This window comes from Oreochromis aureus, linkage group 23 (genome assembly GCF_013358895.1).
Source record: "Oreochromis aureus strain Israel breed Guangdong linkage group 23, ZZ_aureus, whole genome shotgun sequence".
NCBI classification, from domain to species: Eukaryota; Metazoa; Chordata; class Actinopteri; order Cichliformes; family Cichlidae; genus Oreochromis; species Oreochromis aureus.
Window position 1 is genome coordinate 23,868,274 of NC_052963.1, and position 19,134 is coordinate 23,887,407.

At 37.4% G+C, this 19,134-nt stretch overlaps 1 protein-coding gene across 1 annotated transcript; it reads right to left on the reverse strand.

The window, feature by feature from the left end:
- Positions 1-1,712: 1,712 nt before the first annotated feature.
- LOC116325333 (cytochrome b-245 heavy chain) lies at positions 1,713-18,131 on the reverse strand. The gene is made up of 14 exons (XM_031746179.2): positions 18,066-18,131; positions 16,835-16,893; positions 15,994-16,086; positions 12,171-12,281; positions 11,738-11,822; positions 11,200-11,348; positions 9,639-9,820; positions 7,914-8,046; positions 7,712-7,804; positions 7,185-7,438; positions 5,305-5,467; positions 4,874-5,020; positions 4,573-4,697; positions 1,713-3,280 (listed from the first exon to the last, which is right to left on the reverse strand). Exons 2-14 carry the CDS (start codon positions 16,877-16,879, stop codon positions 3,163-3,165), a joined length of 1,698 nt encoding a protein of 565 aa, XP_031602039.1. The 5' UTR covers positions 16,880-16,893; positions 18,066-18,131; the 3' UTR covers positions 1,713-3,162.
- Between the last annotated feature and the right edge of the window lie 1,003 nt (positions 18,132-19,134).

Here is a 19,134-nt window from a genome sequence, read left to right on the forward strand (position 1 = left end):
TAGACTTACACTAATTATAAATTCTACATGTTTTGTTTTCTGCACATAAACTCATCCTGCCAGCCTGGTGACATTAGACTAGAGTCCTGCTGATCTTAAAATAACCAAGTCTATTTACTGAAGCACGGTTTTAATGTGTTTGTACTTTCTTGTGCTACTTTGTTCAGCTGTGACATATTTTGGATTTAAATCTTATGCAAATTATCACAGTTTAACTGAAAGTCAGTTAAACTTCATGGATTTTGAGTCTATTTCAACAACTTTGGTGCAAATCAAAGGGACACAGTTGACAACAATCAGACAATCAAAAAAAAAAGTAAAAAGGAATGGATTTGAAGTTGGTGGCTCTCTCTTTATCCCTCCTGATTTTTCTTTACTTTCCTTTTTTCTGCTTGTAGCTTGAGATGGTACCTGTGTGACCTGAATGGGTTGCACAGGTAGTCCAGCTCCAACAGGATGGTACAGCCATACTCAACATCACAGGAAGGTTGGCCGTGTCCCAGCAAACCCTCATGTATGGAGGAGATACCAGGAAATGAGCTGTTATGCAACGAGAGCTGGACAGGGCTGTAGAAGAGCATGAACCCAGCAGTGTGTGTGCCTCGTGTGCATGTTTCTAACCAGACTGTCAGAATGAGACTCTATGAGGGTGCTGGGCATTGTGGGCAGTGTGGCCATATTAACTAGATGGGTCACCAACATTGACCGGAGGGCATTTGTCTCGCTTTGCTATTACGTTAATAATATGTGTTTTCTTTTTCTTTTATAGAGCACTTGCACTCATGCATAATCACAACCGTAGATGCATAGTACACTCACAGAGAAGTGTAACCACAGTTATAAAAGTGGAAAATATCTTTCTTAGATTGCAGAAGCAAAGCGGGAAACAAACACAGAGACTTTTTCTCTCGGTGCAGACGTGGATCGAGTAACTCACCACACAGTAGAACAGCTGACTGTGAGAGAACTGTGTCCTCAACGCATTTCCATTAGTTTCACGATTTTCGAGTAGGGCTGCGCTTTGAAAACTAGCTGCACAAGCTGATGAATGACCTTTTTTTTTTGCATGGGTCCTTCCTCCCTGTCCTCCTCAGACGTGCTGGTTACCAAACCTGTTGCAGAAGCACTAAACTATTGTTAACCCAATAATTAAACTGAGATCACACTGCAAAAAGTTAGCAGCAATACGGATGTTTAAGTTTTCCATTATTAAATTGTATAAATTAGTGCAACTTGATTTGACTTTATCCGTTGGTTTAATAAACTGAAATTGTAAAAATGAAGAGAAACCTTTAAAGTCCTGAATCTTGACAACTAGTAACCAAGACCTCACAGAAATTTTCTTTAAATTGAGTTTAAAATGTCTTTACTTTATTAAACAGTTCATGCTGCACGTTTAGCTTTAGAGGCTCAGGAGAAAATGTATTCATTATTTAAATACCAACACGTTGTTTATTAAAATCTTTCACACAATGATGAAACCCTGAGATTTCTGAGAGCCATTTGGAAAGGAAGACCTCGCAGTCAAAGCGCTGCATTCTTCTGCAGAAACAGAATCAAAGGTGTGGTTTTTTTTCCTGCAACATGAAAAGAATGAACAATTCATTCTCTATTAAAAAAGCAACAAAAGAGCGTGTTCACAAGTGTCCTTCAGCGAAGTTTGAACAGATTGAAGCTGTCATTTGTCAGGAATGCAGTGAAAAGTCAGGAAGTTTAAATTTAGTTTCATTTTTAATACACATTAGGAGTTAAAACATATTTTCAGCAGATTCTAAAAGTTTTTTCATTTACTATTTAAAAAGAAAAAAGCAGTGAATCCAAAAAAATTACAGCAGGGATGTCATAGTCATTTTACAGCATGGGTCACACACATCCCACTTTGATGTGAAGTGGGCTGGAAACTGAAACGTGATAAACGTGTAGAAAATTCATTCAAAGAAAATGTCCTTGTACTTTGGCGTAGTATGGATGGCAATGAGTGGTGGGAGTCATTATCAGTAGGAAAAACTACAGAACTTATGAAAATGCTGTTAAAGTTCAACATCTAAAGCTGTCCAATGGGCTTACCTTTGATGCCCCTGACTTACAGTATGACAACAATATAGACATCTGATGTCTGAAAAGAACAGCAGTAACCAAACTATATAATAATTACCATGAAATATACCTTTTGTTTAAGAGTTTTGAACACTGTAATCAGCTAAATATGAAAATAAAAAGGTGGAATTACTTTCTCGTCTCCTTTGAGGATCTTTTTGACTATTGTCAAGAGATTGAGTTTGAGTTTTTTCATTAAAAGATTGAGAGAAATTTTAAATGTGTTTACCTTTGTGGTTGATTATTTGAGAACAAGCAGTCTCACATGGTAAAATGAACTTTAGGTGACATAGCAGCTCTCCTTTTCTTATCAGGTTAGAGCAACACCATCCAGACCTCTGAAACAGGCAGTCCCTTCTCCAGCACAAAATAAAGAAAGCACTCATGCAGATAGCCTTCTGCTCATCCTGTTCTTGGATTGGATCAAACAGCTATTCAACTTTTTCAGAGAAATCATGGGATAATCACACAGCAGAAGATTGCTTCTGGTTGGTCCAATTTTTTTCATCAAAACAAGCTAAACAAAACATTTCTAGCCATAGAAGTCTTTGCCACATTTCTACTCTCATGGAAAAAACACGGCAGCACAAAAGCATTAAGCATCCCGGAGCTTGTTCGGTCCATGGAGAAGGTTTGCAGCAGCCAAAGCTTTAAAGGCCTCCCCCTTTTCCCTCATACAGTTTGGGAATTGAAACCCCCTTTTAAGAAGATGAATTCACTTCTGGCACAAAGGAAAATCAATGAGGTGGAAACAAAAAAAAAAAAGAAACGAGAAGAAACATTCTGAAAGTGGCGGTTTCACTCGTTGATGGAACAAAAAAAGAGAAGACAGTAACGTAGACAACGCCACAGGGTCTATTTTGAGCAACAACTGTATCTTTGCAGAAGTCTGCGGTGAAGACGTGATGAAACGCTTGTGCCCGTCGCCGATGAGCTGCCACTTGTGCCAGATGTAAATTTGTTCTTTTTTCAGAGAAAAGTTGATAACTCATAATCAGACAGCTACTTGGAAAGTGTCCTTTTTTTATCACGATCCAGCTGCTGTTGCTGATTTTCTTTGTTTTCCTAGAAATTTTCTTTGTTGAAGATGAACTTGACATCAGCAGCTGAATGAGACAGACACTGTTTCTCCAGAGATTTCGCCAGCTGAGGCGGCCCACACAGGAACACACCAACTTTAGATCTGCAGGCACAAAAAAACCCAACACTTTGATTATAGATATTGGTATTTATAGCACTCATCAGAGCAACAGGCCTGGCTATATTCCACTCAGTGGTCACACTCAAATAGCTTCAGAAAGAATCAAAAGGCAGTGAATTAGCAACAAAACTTTACCTGCATTTTGTTGTTTTGCAAACAATTAAAAAGTTCCCACAGAATAACTGAATTTGCGTATTTGTATGTCTGTGCTTTAAATACTTACTATTTCCTACAGGCAGTTAAATCCAGTGTTATAAAAAGGTCCAAGGGACCCCACTTAAATAGAGGTACTACATATACAAGCATTAAAATCTCAAGAAACAGGAAATGCATGAAAGTGAGTTGGTACAGTTGGTAAGTTTGTACAGGCCTGCAGCTAAAGATAAAAATCCATCCTGGATTAATGCACTGAGTGTTTTCTTATTTACCTAATTTGTTATTGGTAAAACTTTAGAAACAGTATGAAATGACCATTAAAGTAACCCAAAGTGGCACCAACTTGGGATATACTGCTGGTAAAATAGTTTACACAATTACAAGGAGATACACAATTTATAAAGTTTATATTATCACAAAATATAACTTGTACATGATGAAGGTCAGTCTGACTAAAACGTTTACCTTAATACATTATTGGTAACGTATACAGTGTCCCCGACTGATATTTTATTGTTTTGAGAAACTTTTTCCTTCAATGTACTGAACTGTATGATACAGGTATGCAGGAATTGTAAAGTAGGTATCAATTCATTGACTAACCAATTAATGTCTTATCAGTATTACAGGGTGCTCTACAAAATGAAGACTCTCCTGTTTATGTCTTTGGGTATTTAGCTACATGCAAGCAGTGATGTATTTGTCATTTACTGCGTCAGAAAACCTTGACTTGTTACGTAACTGTATATAATATTTCACTCTGAGCTGTAGTGGACCTAACGTACGACACAGTATGATATTAATATTCTCAAATAAAATGACAAAAATTTGTACTAAATAAAATACTTGAGTAAATCTATTTAGTTTTAAAGCTACTTAAACTTCGGCAAAGTGGAAGAAAATATGCTGACCCATTTCATTCTTTTATAACTGAGAGTGGTATGATGTGCTGACCACTCCTCCCAGTTTACCGGAGATGAGTTTAATAAGATGAGATAAGTTTTGCAGTAACTACATTTTCAGTCATTATGTAGTAAAGAGGTAACAGCAGTTCTTGAGTAGATGAGATCATGGACTGTGTTTGCTTATGGAGAGATAATAACGTTAAAGAGGCTCACCGAGGGTGGTGCGAAACAATATTGGTAAACTCATTGTCCCAGTTAGGTTTCCCGTAAAAAGTCTTCTGCTTCAGTCCGGTGATCGGATCGTTTTCTGCCTCATGGTGAACACGGAAATGAGCCGCCTGTTAAAGGAAATGACAGGTGGATGTCACTTTTTTCTTTTTTAATGACTTTTTGCTTAATTTAAGAACCACATGCACTAAACCATAACATAAGAAAATTTCTTCAATCACAAAAAATTGGTATTTGTTGTCAATTCAGCCCACAGAAGTAAAAGTTGATATCAGTGCCTTCATACCTCATGCTCCTTCCAGCGGGTGAGGTAGATGTTGTAGCTGAGGAAGTCCACCATGTCCTTCTCTGTCATCTGGCCCTCCAGGGACTGCAACAGGTCTGCAAACCACTCGAAGGCTTGGGTCTCCGGACAGAGCCAGTAGAAGTAGATCTGGCAAACAGTTTATTAACCTGACATTCAGACTTACTTACATTTATTATTTATTTTTTTGTTCATTTCAAACACCCTTATTTCACACTTTTTAGCTCAAAGCCTTCAGTAAATAGTTTCACAGCAAACTGGATATGTAGCATCTAGCATTTCTGTCAGACAGATGTTGTAGATAATCATTTTTATTTTTGTTTTATTACGAATGCTTCATATGGGGCTTATGTGATATGGTTAGTTTGTTTGGACTATATCATTTTTTTTATTTATTTAAAGTTCTCACTCACCTTCTTGGTAAAGACGTCTTGGTTGTTCTGGATGCGTTTGTACCACACAGATTTGAGGATGGAGGCAAAGGGAGTCACTCCAATTCCTGCGCCCACCAGCATAACCACCTCGTAACGAAACACGTCCTCACTGGCAGTACCAAACGGGCCATCTATGGCCACCCTGAGAACAAAATATACACAAAATAATCTTATATCCTGCTTTTACTCTGCTCTGTGCCATCAAGTCAAGCTTTATTTATCCAATTAAACTTTGATTATGTGTATTTATCTCAAAGATTAATTTGCTAACTTGCTTAACATGTGGATGTATTGGGACTTTTAGCCCCACACCCTAACTAAAGACCCATGGGCTCTGTGGCTTAACCCAACAACTAAATCTGACATTTCCAATGTGCAACTGTTGCTAAAATGTGAGCAATTAAGAATTTTTTTTATCCCTCAGAGAGATAATGCTACTTGCTTTGTTATGCTACTGTATGTTTAGTCACTGTCATTGTTCACATTTATGTTTGTGTGTAAAATTAAGCACTGACGTATTGGAAGTACAAGTTCCTAGTACTTTATTAGATTTATTGGGTTAATGCTAATTTCCAGAAAATCTTTATTATGTTGAATATATAAACACATGATCTTCTTCTCTGATGTTTTTTTGTTAAATGTTTTGACCCTGTTAAGATTATAAGAGATTCCATTATTTATTTATTTATTTATTTTAACTAGATAATTGTGATGGCCCAATAATTCATGATGTACATCACAAGATCTATAGAAAAATGAACATTTTAATTACAATAATGATTTTACTTTAGTGACTGGAGTGTATAGTGAGTTTTTCTTTGTTATTCTCTTTTTTGTCTGTGTTAGGGCAAATTAATTAAACTTAAGTTACAAGTTTGTGGAACTGGACATGGGTTGTGTAACCAACATTATACTGAGATTTACACAAGGAACTATACAGAGCATGAGCATGGAGAGCCTCCCCTTGATGTTCAAGGGCTGTACTAAAACTTTGATGTTTTATCAAGTTTTTATTACAACGTGATAATGTCAGACTCTTATGGCATCCTTTTAGGAAGTTGTATTCAAAAAACTCTAAATGTGTTGTGCAGCTCTGCCCTTTCATATGACATATTAATCAATATGGTTTTCTGAAAGATTTTTTCAAGGTCAGCTTTGACCTTTGGTGCTAACAATGAAGGTAAGGTCAAATGCTTGAAAAAGATATCTTGAAAACCGTGGATGCTAAACTGCTGAAAAAAAGACATATTACATATTGTGTCCCTTTGGGCGGAGAAATATTTGCGATGTTGCCATGCTGTGTCTCCAAAAGTGGCTGAAAGCTGCACAACCTCCAGCAGTCATGCAAGGAAGCACGGTGCATTGCCATTTTGAATGAAGGCTGCATACATGAAGTCAGTCTCAAGCTAACTACCAATTTTTTTTGCATCTGCTTCGACTTCAACTCAAATTTTAGAAAAAAATCCAAGGCCAGTTATATAATGTGTATATTTTTAAAATATTAGCTTCTTTTTGTTGTCATATAGAACAGCTATTTGTTTGTTTTGCCTTTAAGCAGCTCAAAATAAAGGCCTCCTTCTTTCATTGTCTGGTCTAAAGAAAAGTATTAGTGTTCAAATTTGCACAGCAGGACCACTGTGCAAAGATGGTATTATTAATATTGTATGATTTTTACTGTTTCTGCCTCTCCACTCATTCCTTATGTGAGGGAAGAGTAACAGACATACACAATAAACCACTCAGGGCTGTAAATGCAACCCCTCCTGCCAACTTTTCAAAGGCGCGCTGGATAGGCAGCAATCAAATGTAATCACAAGCAATTTAAAGCACAATTTTCCTCTGTTATCAATCTTTCCTACTTGGGCAGTTTCCAGGCCTCCTGAGGCTCGTTTTTGTCCCCTCCACAGGCCTCGTACAGCGCCTGAGTCCAGTCCCCGACAATACGGATGTGAGCACTGAAGTAGTCCTCCTCAGGGGCTGAGGTCAGAGTGAAGGGGTGCCACTCTAGCCTGGAGACAGATGGACACTGGATGAAGACGTACTGTCCCACCTCCATACTGAAGCCTTTCCTCTTCATCTGCAGTTCCAGTGTCTTGGAAGGGTGCATAACCACCTGAAGACCAGGTACAGGAACAATAGATTTATAATTACAGTTATTTATTCAGCCTTTTTGACCACATAGTGGCTATTGGAAGTAAGTACAGCTTCAACTACAAATAATTTCCATGGCGCAATTCTAAAATTCTTTGTGTTGTTACCTGCTGTGTTAAGTGTAATCTGCAGTTATAGTATTAGTGTAATTATGCAGCTAAAAGTCAACCTTTTTTGAAAGAGATGAACTTTTTAATCATTTTGCTTCAGATATTTAGTTGCAACAAAGACAGACCTTAGTAATGACCACTTTTTGATGGGATCGGTAGATGCGGACGATCCTCTCACACACATACAGGATCATGGGACCCAACACCCACTTCCATGTCTAGAGAAGGGAGAATATTGGATGAAGTACTTTTCTTAAAAGCCTGAGAAGATATGCAACTTGCTGAGAGTGTTTGGGTTGGTAAGAAGTTTAGAAATTCAAAGCTAACCCCAGGTGGGTTTCCAGCAAATTCTGGCACAGCACAGTCGGAGCCATTTTTACCCCAGTCTTCAAACTTGTCGGAGCAGTTTTGAGGTTTATTTGTGTCCAGGCTGGCCACCGTCTGTCCTCGCACAATACGCCTACAATCAGACACACACAGAGAAAAGAGGAGCGCTTAAACATGTGTATAAATCATTATTTGAAGAGAGACCTGGGAATTTATTTTAACTATATTAGTTTAATGGAAATTATATTATTATAAACTATGTAGACAAAAGTACTGGGCCAGCTGCACATTACACCTACAGGAGCTGCTTGACTATGGAAAACAATGCCATGAGGCTCCCGGCGATTTCAGTGAGATTTGTAGAATCAAACATTTCTGAAATAGCGTTTGTAAAGACAGACTGCATGGCTCGATGGTTGATTTTATGGTTGGTTGAGTCTGTGGACTGTATGAAAGAGCTGAATTCACAGACTAAGCGGCATGGCCCAGTATTTTTGTTCACACAGTAAATCTGTAAATGCTTAAAACTAAGTGTATGATTTATAAAGCTAAATCACAGGTAAGTACAAATTTGACCAGTTTAGAGACTGATTCAAGACCAAGTCAGAGTAATGACAGTTCAAGAATCAAATAGTTTTGACTATTAGTTAAAACTATGATCAGTATAACATGTGAGTTAAACACCAAGGCCTGAAAAATTAAGTGACAAAACTGCAGTTCACTTGACGCTGGGAGTCAAAAGGGAGTCAGTTCCCATAGACTCCTACGTTACATTGCCCAATGGTATAGCAGAACTAAACACAATGAACACAACTTACTACAAAAATAGTGTTTGCCTCTATAAACAGTTTTCCTCTTTATAACAGCTGTATGTAAAACTCATCCATCTGGATTCTGATATAAGTCGGTCTTACTGGCACGTCGTGGCTTGAGCAAGACACCTCTGTAGATAAACATGTATGTCTTCCCCTGGCCTTTCTACTAGTTTTACTGTCTTCTCTTGACTGTCCTGTTGCAATACGCGTTAAGTGGGGTTTACACTCAGTTTTGGATGCAGACATGTACAATTACAGATGCCATGTTTCGATCTTGTTATACGTCTCTGATGTCCGTAAAAGACGCGTGTAGGTGGTGCATTATAGCGCAGGTTGCTGCGGGCAACTCACAAAAGTGCCCAAGTGGGGTTTTGTGATCACCAAGATATTTCAATCAAAATTTACTTCATATAGACCCATGCCGAGAATTGCATACTTGCAGAAGCATAAAGTGTAACACCCACATTAGTGTCGTGGCTGCTGCTAGTTGTCTGGTATGCTTGACATAAGTTACCTGCAGTACAGACAGGTCCAATAAGCCTGTGTTACAGTTTTGGTGAATTATAGTATTTTATTAGTCTATTACTAAACACTAAGGGATGCGGCATACTAACCATGCTAGCTTGCACTAACCGATACCTTAGTGCTCTACCCTCTTGATGAAATATGGTCACTTCTGGCTCCAACAAGTGCACTAACATTAAGGATACAAACATAAAGTTGTGGCTAGATCCAGTCTGGTCAAGACAGAAACCAAGTAAATCATTTGTAATAAGCTCATTGAGGGCAAAATACTCTAAGAGGAAATACATGTGGCTGTTTCAGGTCAGAAAAAGACAACTAATGTAAAAAAGAAAAGAAAAAAAAGAGCTGGCAGTCCTTTTATGGTTGAAATTTTGTGCTATCTTACGCGTAGCCGTGAAACACCAGTCCGATGAAGAAGATGACGAAGAGATGATGTGTGTACCAGAACACCTCAAAGTATGACCTACGGATGACCTCCATAGATGAAGTGATGATGAGGATGAGTGCTAACGTGATGGCCACACCTGTCAGCCCAGCGACGGTGGTGAACATGACAATGGTAGGATTCTGTAAATGCAGTTTACAGATGACATTTTGAGAAGATTGTCTCTTTAAAAAGGCCACACAGATGATTAATCTAGAGTGGGATGAAGTCCCAAGTCATCGCCTCCATTTTTCAGTTGCTTCAGTTGTAATGACACACCTCATGTTAGTTGACTAACTTCCCTCATTTACTAAATGGTCGTTTTGTCATACTTCCCTATATTGCAGAGGTTGATTGTTTAACAAAAAGGTAAATACACCAAGAAGGAAACAAATGTTAGAAATGTTAGAAAGCGGAATTTATAAAATGAAATGGAAATCCTGAAAGTCTCTAAAGAGTCAGCTGGAATGTTGGTGAATTCAAATTGGTTAGCACTTAGCTAGCCCCAATTAGCATCGATGGTCAAATTAAAATCATCAAATCTTATGTACATCTTTAGACAGTGGGAGGAAGCAGAGGAAGTCAAACAAGCTTACTCCACACAGAAAGGCCCCAGTCAGGATTTAAACCAGGAATGTGGTTGCTGTGAGGCAAAAGTGCCTGCCAAACCACCGTGCTACCCTTTTGCAATTCTTGGGTCACTGTGAAGGCACCATGTCTCTGACCTCTGTTTGACCACTCTTCCTTATGTGCACTGATCACTTTTGTTTTACTTCTAGATTGTCTCTTGTCTGTGGGAGTTTGGGCAAATGTGCTATTTTACAGTAAAGAAGTTTATTTTAAGCAGTAATTAAAATTTCTTGGTAATTTTGCAGAAAAAAACAAAACATTTCCCCATTTTGTATTGTAAGTATACTGTACTTTTTGGGGCTTGGGCTGTTATGGAGTGGCTTAACCTTGCCTACCTTCCGGGTCATTTACAGGAAAGTAAACTCTCCTTTTGAAAGTTATGTTTGAACAGTGATTGTTAAAGAAAAGAAAGACCTGCAAGTTTTGATGGTATTTACTTTTTCTTGTATGCTGGTAAGGAAGAACACTCCTTCATGGGGGAATTACGCTCTTCGCTGTGGGCGGTACCAAGTTTTAAAATATTTTCATGTGTATGTTGTGTTATTTAAGGAAAAGACATCCAATCTCTGTCTAAAAGAATGAGGTTTATGTTTTTTTTTTTGCTTATATCAATTGTCAGTAGTTTCTGTTTTGGCTTATGAACAATTGTATTTGAGAAACAGTATCGTTAAAGATGAAATTTCACAACTGATCTTGAGGGTTGTTTTAAGAAGAAGGGAAGTTTGCCAGATGAAGTAATACTACTCAACACAAAATTTAGTAATAAGCAGCAGAGATTTCAAGACATTATTGCAATACGAGGAAACTCAGACAGCTCATATGACTAATCTCACCATTATTTTTGTACTAAAAAGGAAAAAATGAGCGCAGCCTGGTAATGGCAACAACTCACCGTCTCATTTGTTCTGATGGGATTGAGGAAGGAGGCGTTGTCCCCATTACCAATTTCTGACAGAACAAAGGTCAGAAGGCTGGTGTTGCGATTGAGCTGGGCGTCCATAAAAAACTCAAAGTTAAACAGATGTGCAATAATGTGCACAGCTACAAGAAACAGAGAAAAAAGAAAAATATCATTATAAATATTCAGTGCTTTTCTCCAAAATGTATACAGTTCTGTTTGGGCAGACATTACTGCATAACTGCTCATTAAATGGTCATAAGTTACAGTTAGATGCAGTTTTATTATTAATCATTACTCAGTGGGATATACAAACTCACTGTGATCTGTATATTCCACTGACCAGTTTAGTCAGATTCTGACTCACTTGTAAAACCCAAGTCAGTGACTTTGTAGTCGTGTTTTTATCAACCTCAAGCTATGTCAAAAATCTATCTTAAAACTTTAATATGCTTTAAATCATTGCTATCATTGGTTATGGGGTAATGATTACTCCAACCCCTTTAAGATTTTAAGAAAAAAGAAAAATTACCTGTATGGAAGGCAATCATGTAAGCCACCAGTTTGTGAAAAGTGAGATTTCGATCTAGTTGACGAGCTGCTGTGCGGCTGCAGCACTGAATTCAAACGAGAAACACACAAAAATAAATTAATAAGCGATGAATATTATACAGCACGGGCAAATACACCACCTCTACATTAATAAATATGGTACACCTGTTCAACTGGTGGTTAACAACATCTACTAATCAGCCAATCCCATGGCAGAAACCCAGTACATTTAAACATGCATCAATGGTCAAGACGACCTCAGTTCAAACTGAGTATCAGAATGTGGATATACCCTATACCCTCATTACTTCTATCAAGTGTTTTCCACATGATGGGACACGTTACATGCTATATACTGGCGCTTTGTGGTAAGCCAGATTTTCATTTATCTGTTATTTATCTTTAATGAATACCTGTATGGTGCCACGGAGGAAGGAGAGGAGGTTTCTGCAGACTGGCAGCAGAATGAGCATGCAGTTGAAGTTCAGGCAGGCAGCGGGAGCTCTGGCCCAGGGCAAAGCTTGCTGTGGAGAGTATAAAAAACGGTGTGTTACAATAAAAAGTTTTCAAATTCACTTCCCTCACTAGTCACGTATAACAGCTCAGCGGTAGGAGGTGAAAAGAGTTTTATATAAACCTGAAACTTAACTGCTGACAGGTGTTAAGAGAAAAGAAGAACTAGAACTGGACAGTAAATGTAAATGTCAAGCAGCAGTTATTTAGTGAGGTTTATGGAAGTCTGAATGTCTTTTAATGTGTCACTTGAAACCTTAAATAGATCATTGCAAACAAGGCTAATGGATATAATTTTTATTTTCTTATATAAAAACAGGCAAAAACAACAAGGTAAATCAAATTAGAGCACGTTTATGGACGTCTGATGGGCTGTGAACCTATCCAGGACTTTACACCCTACAGCACTTGGAAATGGCTCCAAAAATTCCAATAGTCATTTCTATCATTTAATACTGGCACTCACAGACTTCCGTAGAGATTGACACACATTTTAATTTAACACCGTGTCATTGGTACCATAATGCATGCATGCATATATTATCTCTAATGCCCAGAAGAGCCCTGATGAGCTGAAGCTAATCCCTGATGGCTCACTTTCTTTATTTATTCATCTTTTCCATCAGAGTGTTATTGTACTGCAGTTAAAGAGCCAGTAAATGCTGGTGAGAATACACGTGTGCTCTACCACTCTGTTTTACATCAATAATTAACTTCATCTCAACATGGTATTGTTAACCTCAAACCTAGTCCCTCATCCCCATCATCATCTCAACCCTTCCTTCAGTGTAAATGATTCATTTTTTTAAGCCTTCCTAAGCTTCTTTTTGGAGTTTACAGGTTTCTCAACACTTTTGGGAATACAGTCTCTCTAAAGAAGCAGGAAGCAGCCACGCTGAATACTGTTCTTCATCTCTCCATATTAAAATTTGAAAAACAGAAAGTACAAGCTACAATGTTTCACTTCTGCTGGCCTGAAGCCAGATGTGCAGCTGCTGATCAAAAGTCAGTGTGTCATGAAGCCAGCTGTAACTTACTTCCCTTCTCTGTGTGCACGTTTGCTTGTCGAATAATACCTATGTAGATAAGGAGTGTTTAACATGGGCATATATGTGTTTATCAGGTGTAAGAATCCTAAATTTGTTGCCAAGTGTTGGCACTTTGTTACAGGAAGTCAAGTTTTATTTGTACAAGATATAATCAGAAATATTTGCAAAGCCTGACAGAAATGACCTTTGATGCAGGCTGATAGCACTGTTCAAACACACAAAACTTTATTATAAAGTCCAACGAAGATCCAATTATATCTCACAGGCACATTAATGACTACAAACAAGTATAAAGATAACATAGTTTAAGTTACTTAAATCTGTTTTCCCTATTTTTATATCTGAACACACCATTTTTTATAGTAACCGCATTTAACCTTTACTCTTTGTGGACTTAGTTTAAAATATAATTATTATTTTTCTTCTTATCACAGTAAAAACTTTTTCAAATGGCAATTAATAACTTCCCAGCATTCAAACGTTAGAAACATTTAGTGCGTCACTCACACTTTTACAAATCTGTTAAATTGTTTTCTTGTTGGCTGCCAAGCAACAAACTAATTAAGTTGCAGCATTAATATTTCATGTGCAATTTCTGATAGCAACTTTGTAATTTAAAAGTGAATGAAATGAGGAGTTAATCAGCGCCGTAAGCTACACTGTAAAAAACAAATCCTAAAAAACAGTAATATTCCGGCAGCTGGGGCGCCAAAATAATACCATAAAATAACAGAAAACAACTTTCTCATAAAAATACGGTTATTTTCAGTAATGACAATACAGTTTGTTGCCCTAATTTTACATGGGATTTTGCCTTTTTCAAGTGCTGTTAAACATTAAATTAGGAACATTTTAATGTGATTAAACAATGAAATTACCTATAAACAAGGTCAATGAATGCGGCAATATGAATAATAATACTTAAATGTACAGAAATATACAGTTAACAGTTGGTTTAAATAATAATGGACTGCATTCATATAGCGCTTTTTGAGACCCTCAAAGCGCTTTACAATTCCACTATTCATTCACTCTCACATTCACACACTGGTGGAGGCAGCTACAGTTGTAGCCACAGCTGCCCTGGGACAGACTGACAGAGGCGAGGCTGCCATATCGCGCCATCGGCCCCTCTGGCCAACACCAGTAGGCGGTAGGTGAAGTGTCTTGCCCAAGGACACAACGACCGAGACTGTCCGAGCCGGGGCTCAAACCGGCAACCTTCTGATTACAAGACGAACTGCCAACTCTTGAGCCACGATCACCCTAAATAACATTATTTGATGTAAAAATAGTTTATAAGAATCATTTTATATATTTTTCCATAGCATTACATTTGAATTTAACAGTTCAATCTTTCAAATAACGGACAAATATTTGTGGAATTATGATAGATTTGTGAATGTATTTTAACAATCTAAATATGCATATGTACAGACAAATATATTTAAAAAACAGAAAATTATAAAATTATGTTTTATTACATTACAGTGATTTTACGTTATTTTACATTTGAAATGTAAAATCACAGTCTATTTATGTAAATTTAATGATATTCTAGAAAAACAGTACAGAACTGTAAAATACACAGTAAAATACTTTTATATTACGTTTTTTTTTACAGTGTAGTCCCATCCATAAACATGATCAATTGAGAGGGAATAATCGTTAGCTCTCACAGTGGTTATTTTGAACGGGAGATATGAGGCTCTGATATCTTCCATGAGGACCAATTATTTGTGGAAGTGTTAACAAACCAGACTGGTGGGTTTTGTCCTTGTGTACAGTAAATTTTGGCATTTCCACAACAGGAACTTTAACCAACCCCAGGAAGGGAAATTCCCTTCCTCTTTTCAGGGTATTAACCAGTTCAGCTAATTTGGGTTAAATTTATAATATAATAATTGTACATGTTACTGCCTAGAAAATGGTCATAAATTACAGGTAGATTCAGTCTTGAGAAAGAGAACATTTTCACCGGATTGTATGCAGTGCAAAACCTAAGTACACCATTACTGCTTTCATTGTTTAGATTTGTTTGGAAGCGTTGCCAGGAGAAAGTCTCTTCTCTCTAAAAAGAACATAGTAGCACTATTACTTTGTTTTTCACAGTACGGTAAGTGGACCAATCCTTTTTTTACATTTGTGCGATTTCAACTCCAAAGGTTAATTCTTGGAGCTAAAATAGACTGGAATTAATTCATTTGCATGTATAGATAGGTATCATGACTCGAGTTTATCTTAATAACATATAAAAAACCCAAATATCACATAAAACAAAATAGAATATTCATAATTTAGAACACAGAACTACAAAAATGTATTTCTTTTTAATGCAAGATTGTTTAACTTATTGCCGTGGCTCTGCACTGTATCACTTCTCTATTCTGCTGCATACCTACAGTGTACTAAAAAGAGTAGTGGGTGGGGTTGCAGGGTCTGCTTTAATTTTCTTGTTGTAACGTTAGAAACTTTTAAACTGTAGCTATAATTTGAGGAAATGAAAAAGGCCGAGTCCTGTTTTTTTGTTTTTTTCATATTTGCCTACAACTGCAATCGTGTGTTTAACAGCTTGGAAATCCTCCGAAGGAATAAAAAGCAGAAATCTATAAATACCGACTCAGTTTCAAGTGAAAGTCTGTGCAACAGAAGTGAAGTTGCAGGTGGGACTCACCCCGAGCAGGACTCTGGTGTAATACCACCTCTCTACCAGGAAGGCCATGTAGAAATGGACAAACAGGAAGGCGTTGATCCCCAGCCATACCAGCTGTAAAATGCACCCAAACACTCAGGTTTAAATCAGCTACAAATACAGCAACAGTTCAGGGTAGATAAAAGCATCTTTATTAACACATCAGTGGTGCAAATATCAATTAAGTGCATTTGTTTAAGTCCCACTACAACAATGGCACACTTTTCAGTGCTTAACTTAGAGAACATTTTTCTTTACCTGCTGAAAATTACTTTTCTTTGTTTAGAAAACAAGTCAGACTGTAATTGAAATGTAACTAAAAACGTGGCTCAAAACTGTGGCATCAACTCAAATTTAGAATGGATGCCGAAGAATACTTCATTCAGTTTCATGACTCTATCCTTGACAGAGAAAAGAATTCAAATCTATTACCACGATCTACAGCAGCCATTTTTTTTTACCTTAACCAATTAAAACTAAATATTGGAAAAATGTTTAACAGTTTCAACCAAAGCCCATTTCATTTCTATTCAATCAATAAGAAGAAAAATCATAATTTTTTGAGGAAAAAGCTCGTTTTCCATTTTTAGTCACTGATTTATACGCCTTAACTGATTTTATGACACATTAATGAGACACTGGTGACAATGCAGCTTGAATGAAAAAAAATAGTTTGAGAAAAAAACAAAAACAAAACAAAACAAAACAACAAAAACGAACAGACGTCATTGTGGGTAGATTTCATAACAACCCAAAGAAATTAAATCACACCAGAGAAATCCAAACCAGAAGCCAAAAGGAGAAAATCACTAAATATACTCACAATAACAAAGATTGAAAGTCCCTCGTTGGCGACAAAGTTCCCCATTATGAAAATTGTTTCTGAAAGGAGTGTGTGAAAGAGAGTGTGTTAGTGTGACGATGTATGAAGGAAGACAGGAAACGGTGGAGGAGGAGAGTGAAGACTGCTGTGACTGATTACTCCTTTTATAATCTTTCTCAGGGTACTAATAAGGAAGTGGCCTTTCTTGCTTTCTGCAGAGGCAGTTTCCTTCCCATCATTCCTCCAGTCACTCTTAATCAAAGTTTGAGAAAACAACCATTAGATGGAGAACAAAAAAAGGTGATAATGAACCCTTAAGCCAACACAGTTAAAAAGAAATCATTTCATTTTCCTAAGAAGGTGTGAAGGACTTTGTTATCAATTGTTTTCTTTCACTTTCAGTCCAGGGTACCAGCTAACAGTTGACCAAAGCTAAGGTCCATACAATGATAAGATCGGTTTTATCCCAACTACTCTGCACTTCCAGCTAAAACATTGCTCTGACTGAGAACACCAAATAACTTCTTTCAGGTTGATTGCAGTTGAACTAAATATGTTTATATCCTTTGAAGAAGCCCTATTCGGCCTTTTTATAGTGACCAAACATGACCAACAAGATGCAAAAGCTCAGACTTTAAACTGCTTTAAATACTCAGTTGCACCTACTTATTTTCTACTCTTGAGTCTGTTACATGTCAATGCAAGTGGATATCCTTAAATGTTCATTTTAAGCACACAGAACTGCCACCCACCTGCAGGTCAAATCAGAATGAAGTTGAAATAAAGGGCTCGGATCTAATCAGCTTATTTGATTATTTATGTTTAATAAATAATAAAGAATTTCCAGAAACACTTGCCCAATTTTAGGATCCCTTTGCGTTAGCCATTTTGAGACACCCCAGTGGTCCCTAAAATCAAGTTAAAGTGCACAAGGGACAACTGGAAACCTTCTTATAAACCCCTGATGTGGTCGAGTGCTATTGGAAGTTAACTCTAAGAAAAAAAAAAAGTATTGAGAAAGATATTAGCTTAACAGGTCCTGGAAAACTCACATTTTTCTTGGCAGATTCCAGAAGAAAGCAGTTATAACTGTCATGAGTAGAACATTGTCATTTTTAAAGTCTGGTTTGTGGTCATAGCATTGGTCTTAATGTGTACCAGCTGCCGCCCCCCCCTCCAAAGTAACTTTAAGGGTGAAGCCTGACATTCAGATAACAAATTACACTCTTACCAACATGAGCTGTGAGGATGGGTATTCTGATAGCAGCAGTTGAGTCCAAGGTATGTTGACACTCGAGGGGTTGATGGCCGTTTAGGAGGAACTAGGTACTTGATGGCGACATTGTAAATTTTTGTCAGAGGAAGTGGCAGATTTCTAAACATGAAGTAAAACAGAAGGTGAATTTCCACATGCTTCCTATTTCAAACTAGTCTGCAGCAAGGGAAACACATGAACCAAACATTAACTCTGATTTACACTCGAAGAGTAAAACAGAAGAGTAAAAGCCAAAAATATAAGCACTTCTGAATCAAACACAGAGCAAAGGAAATATGCTTTTTTTTACACTAATAACTGGAGCTTTTTGTGTTTTTAAAATCAGAAAGAAGCTTCGCTGCAGTGTGTCATTCTGAGTGAAAGAAAAAAAGCAGTGAGTTATTATCTTTTCCACTGCTGACAATGAAAAGATCTAGGGGTCCTTAAGGATTGTAAAGAACTACAAGAGGGTTGCAGAGTTTCTTAGATAAGTCAAGAGTCTTTTGATGGAGGCTCAGATAGGGTTTTTTATGAGGTAGAGTTAAGGATTAACTCTGGGGACACATCACAGAATGTGTATACTTGTTTGGTTCTTTTTTGAGAGTTTCCTCATGAGCCACTCTAAAGCTTTTTCCTTGCTAAAAAGTGGTTGCAGAGAACTTATAGAGGTTACAGAGGCTTTGAGACAAGTCATGGAGTCCCAAAGGTCCAGTGGGTGGTTCCAGGGGTATATGAGGTAGAGTTCATTGTAGGATTTCTGTTGCATTCAGTGTTCATTAGTGAGTTTCATGGGTTATTTATGTCAAAGTACTATCTTATCTGGGGTTCTTGGTAAGGTTTTGTATGTTTAAGGTGATTTAAATGGTCATAACATCCTTAAGTCGATTTCAGTGGGCTAGAGGGGTCTTGATAGGGTTAAAGGCATACAAATAATTAGACTGAGATTTAGAGGTCTTGATGTTCAATTTGGGGGGCTCATGGGACTCGTCATTTGACATTTTTCCACTGAGTTTTGTGGTGGCGCTAAATGGCCTCTTGTTGCTTA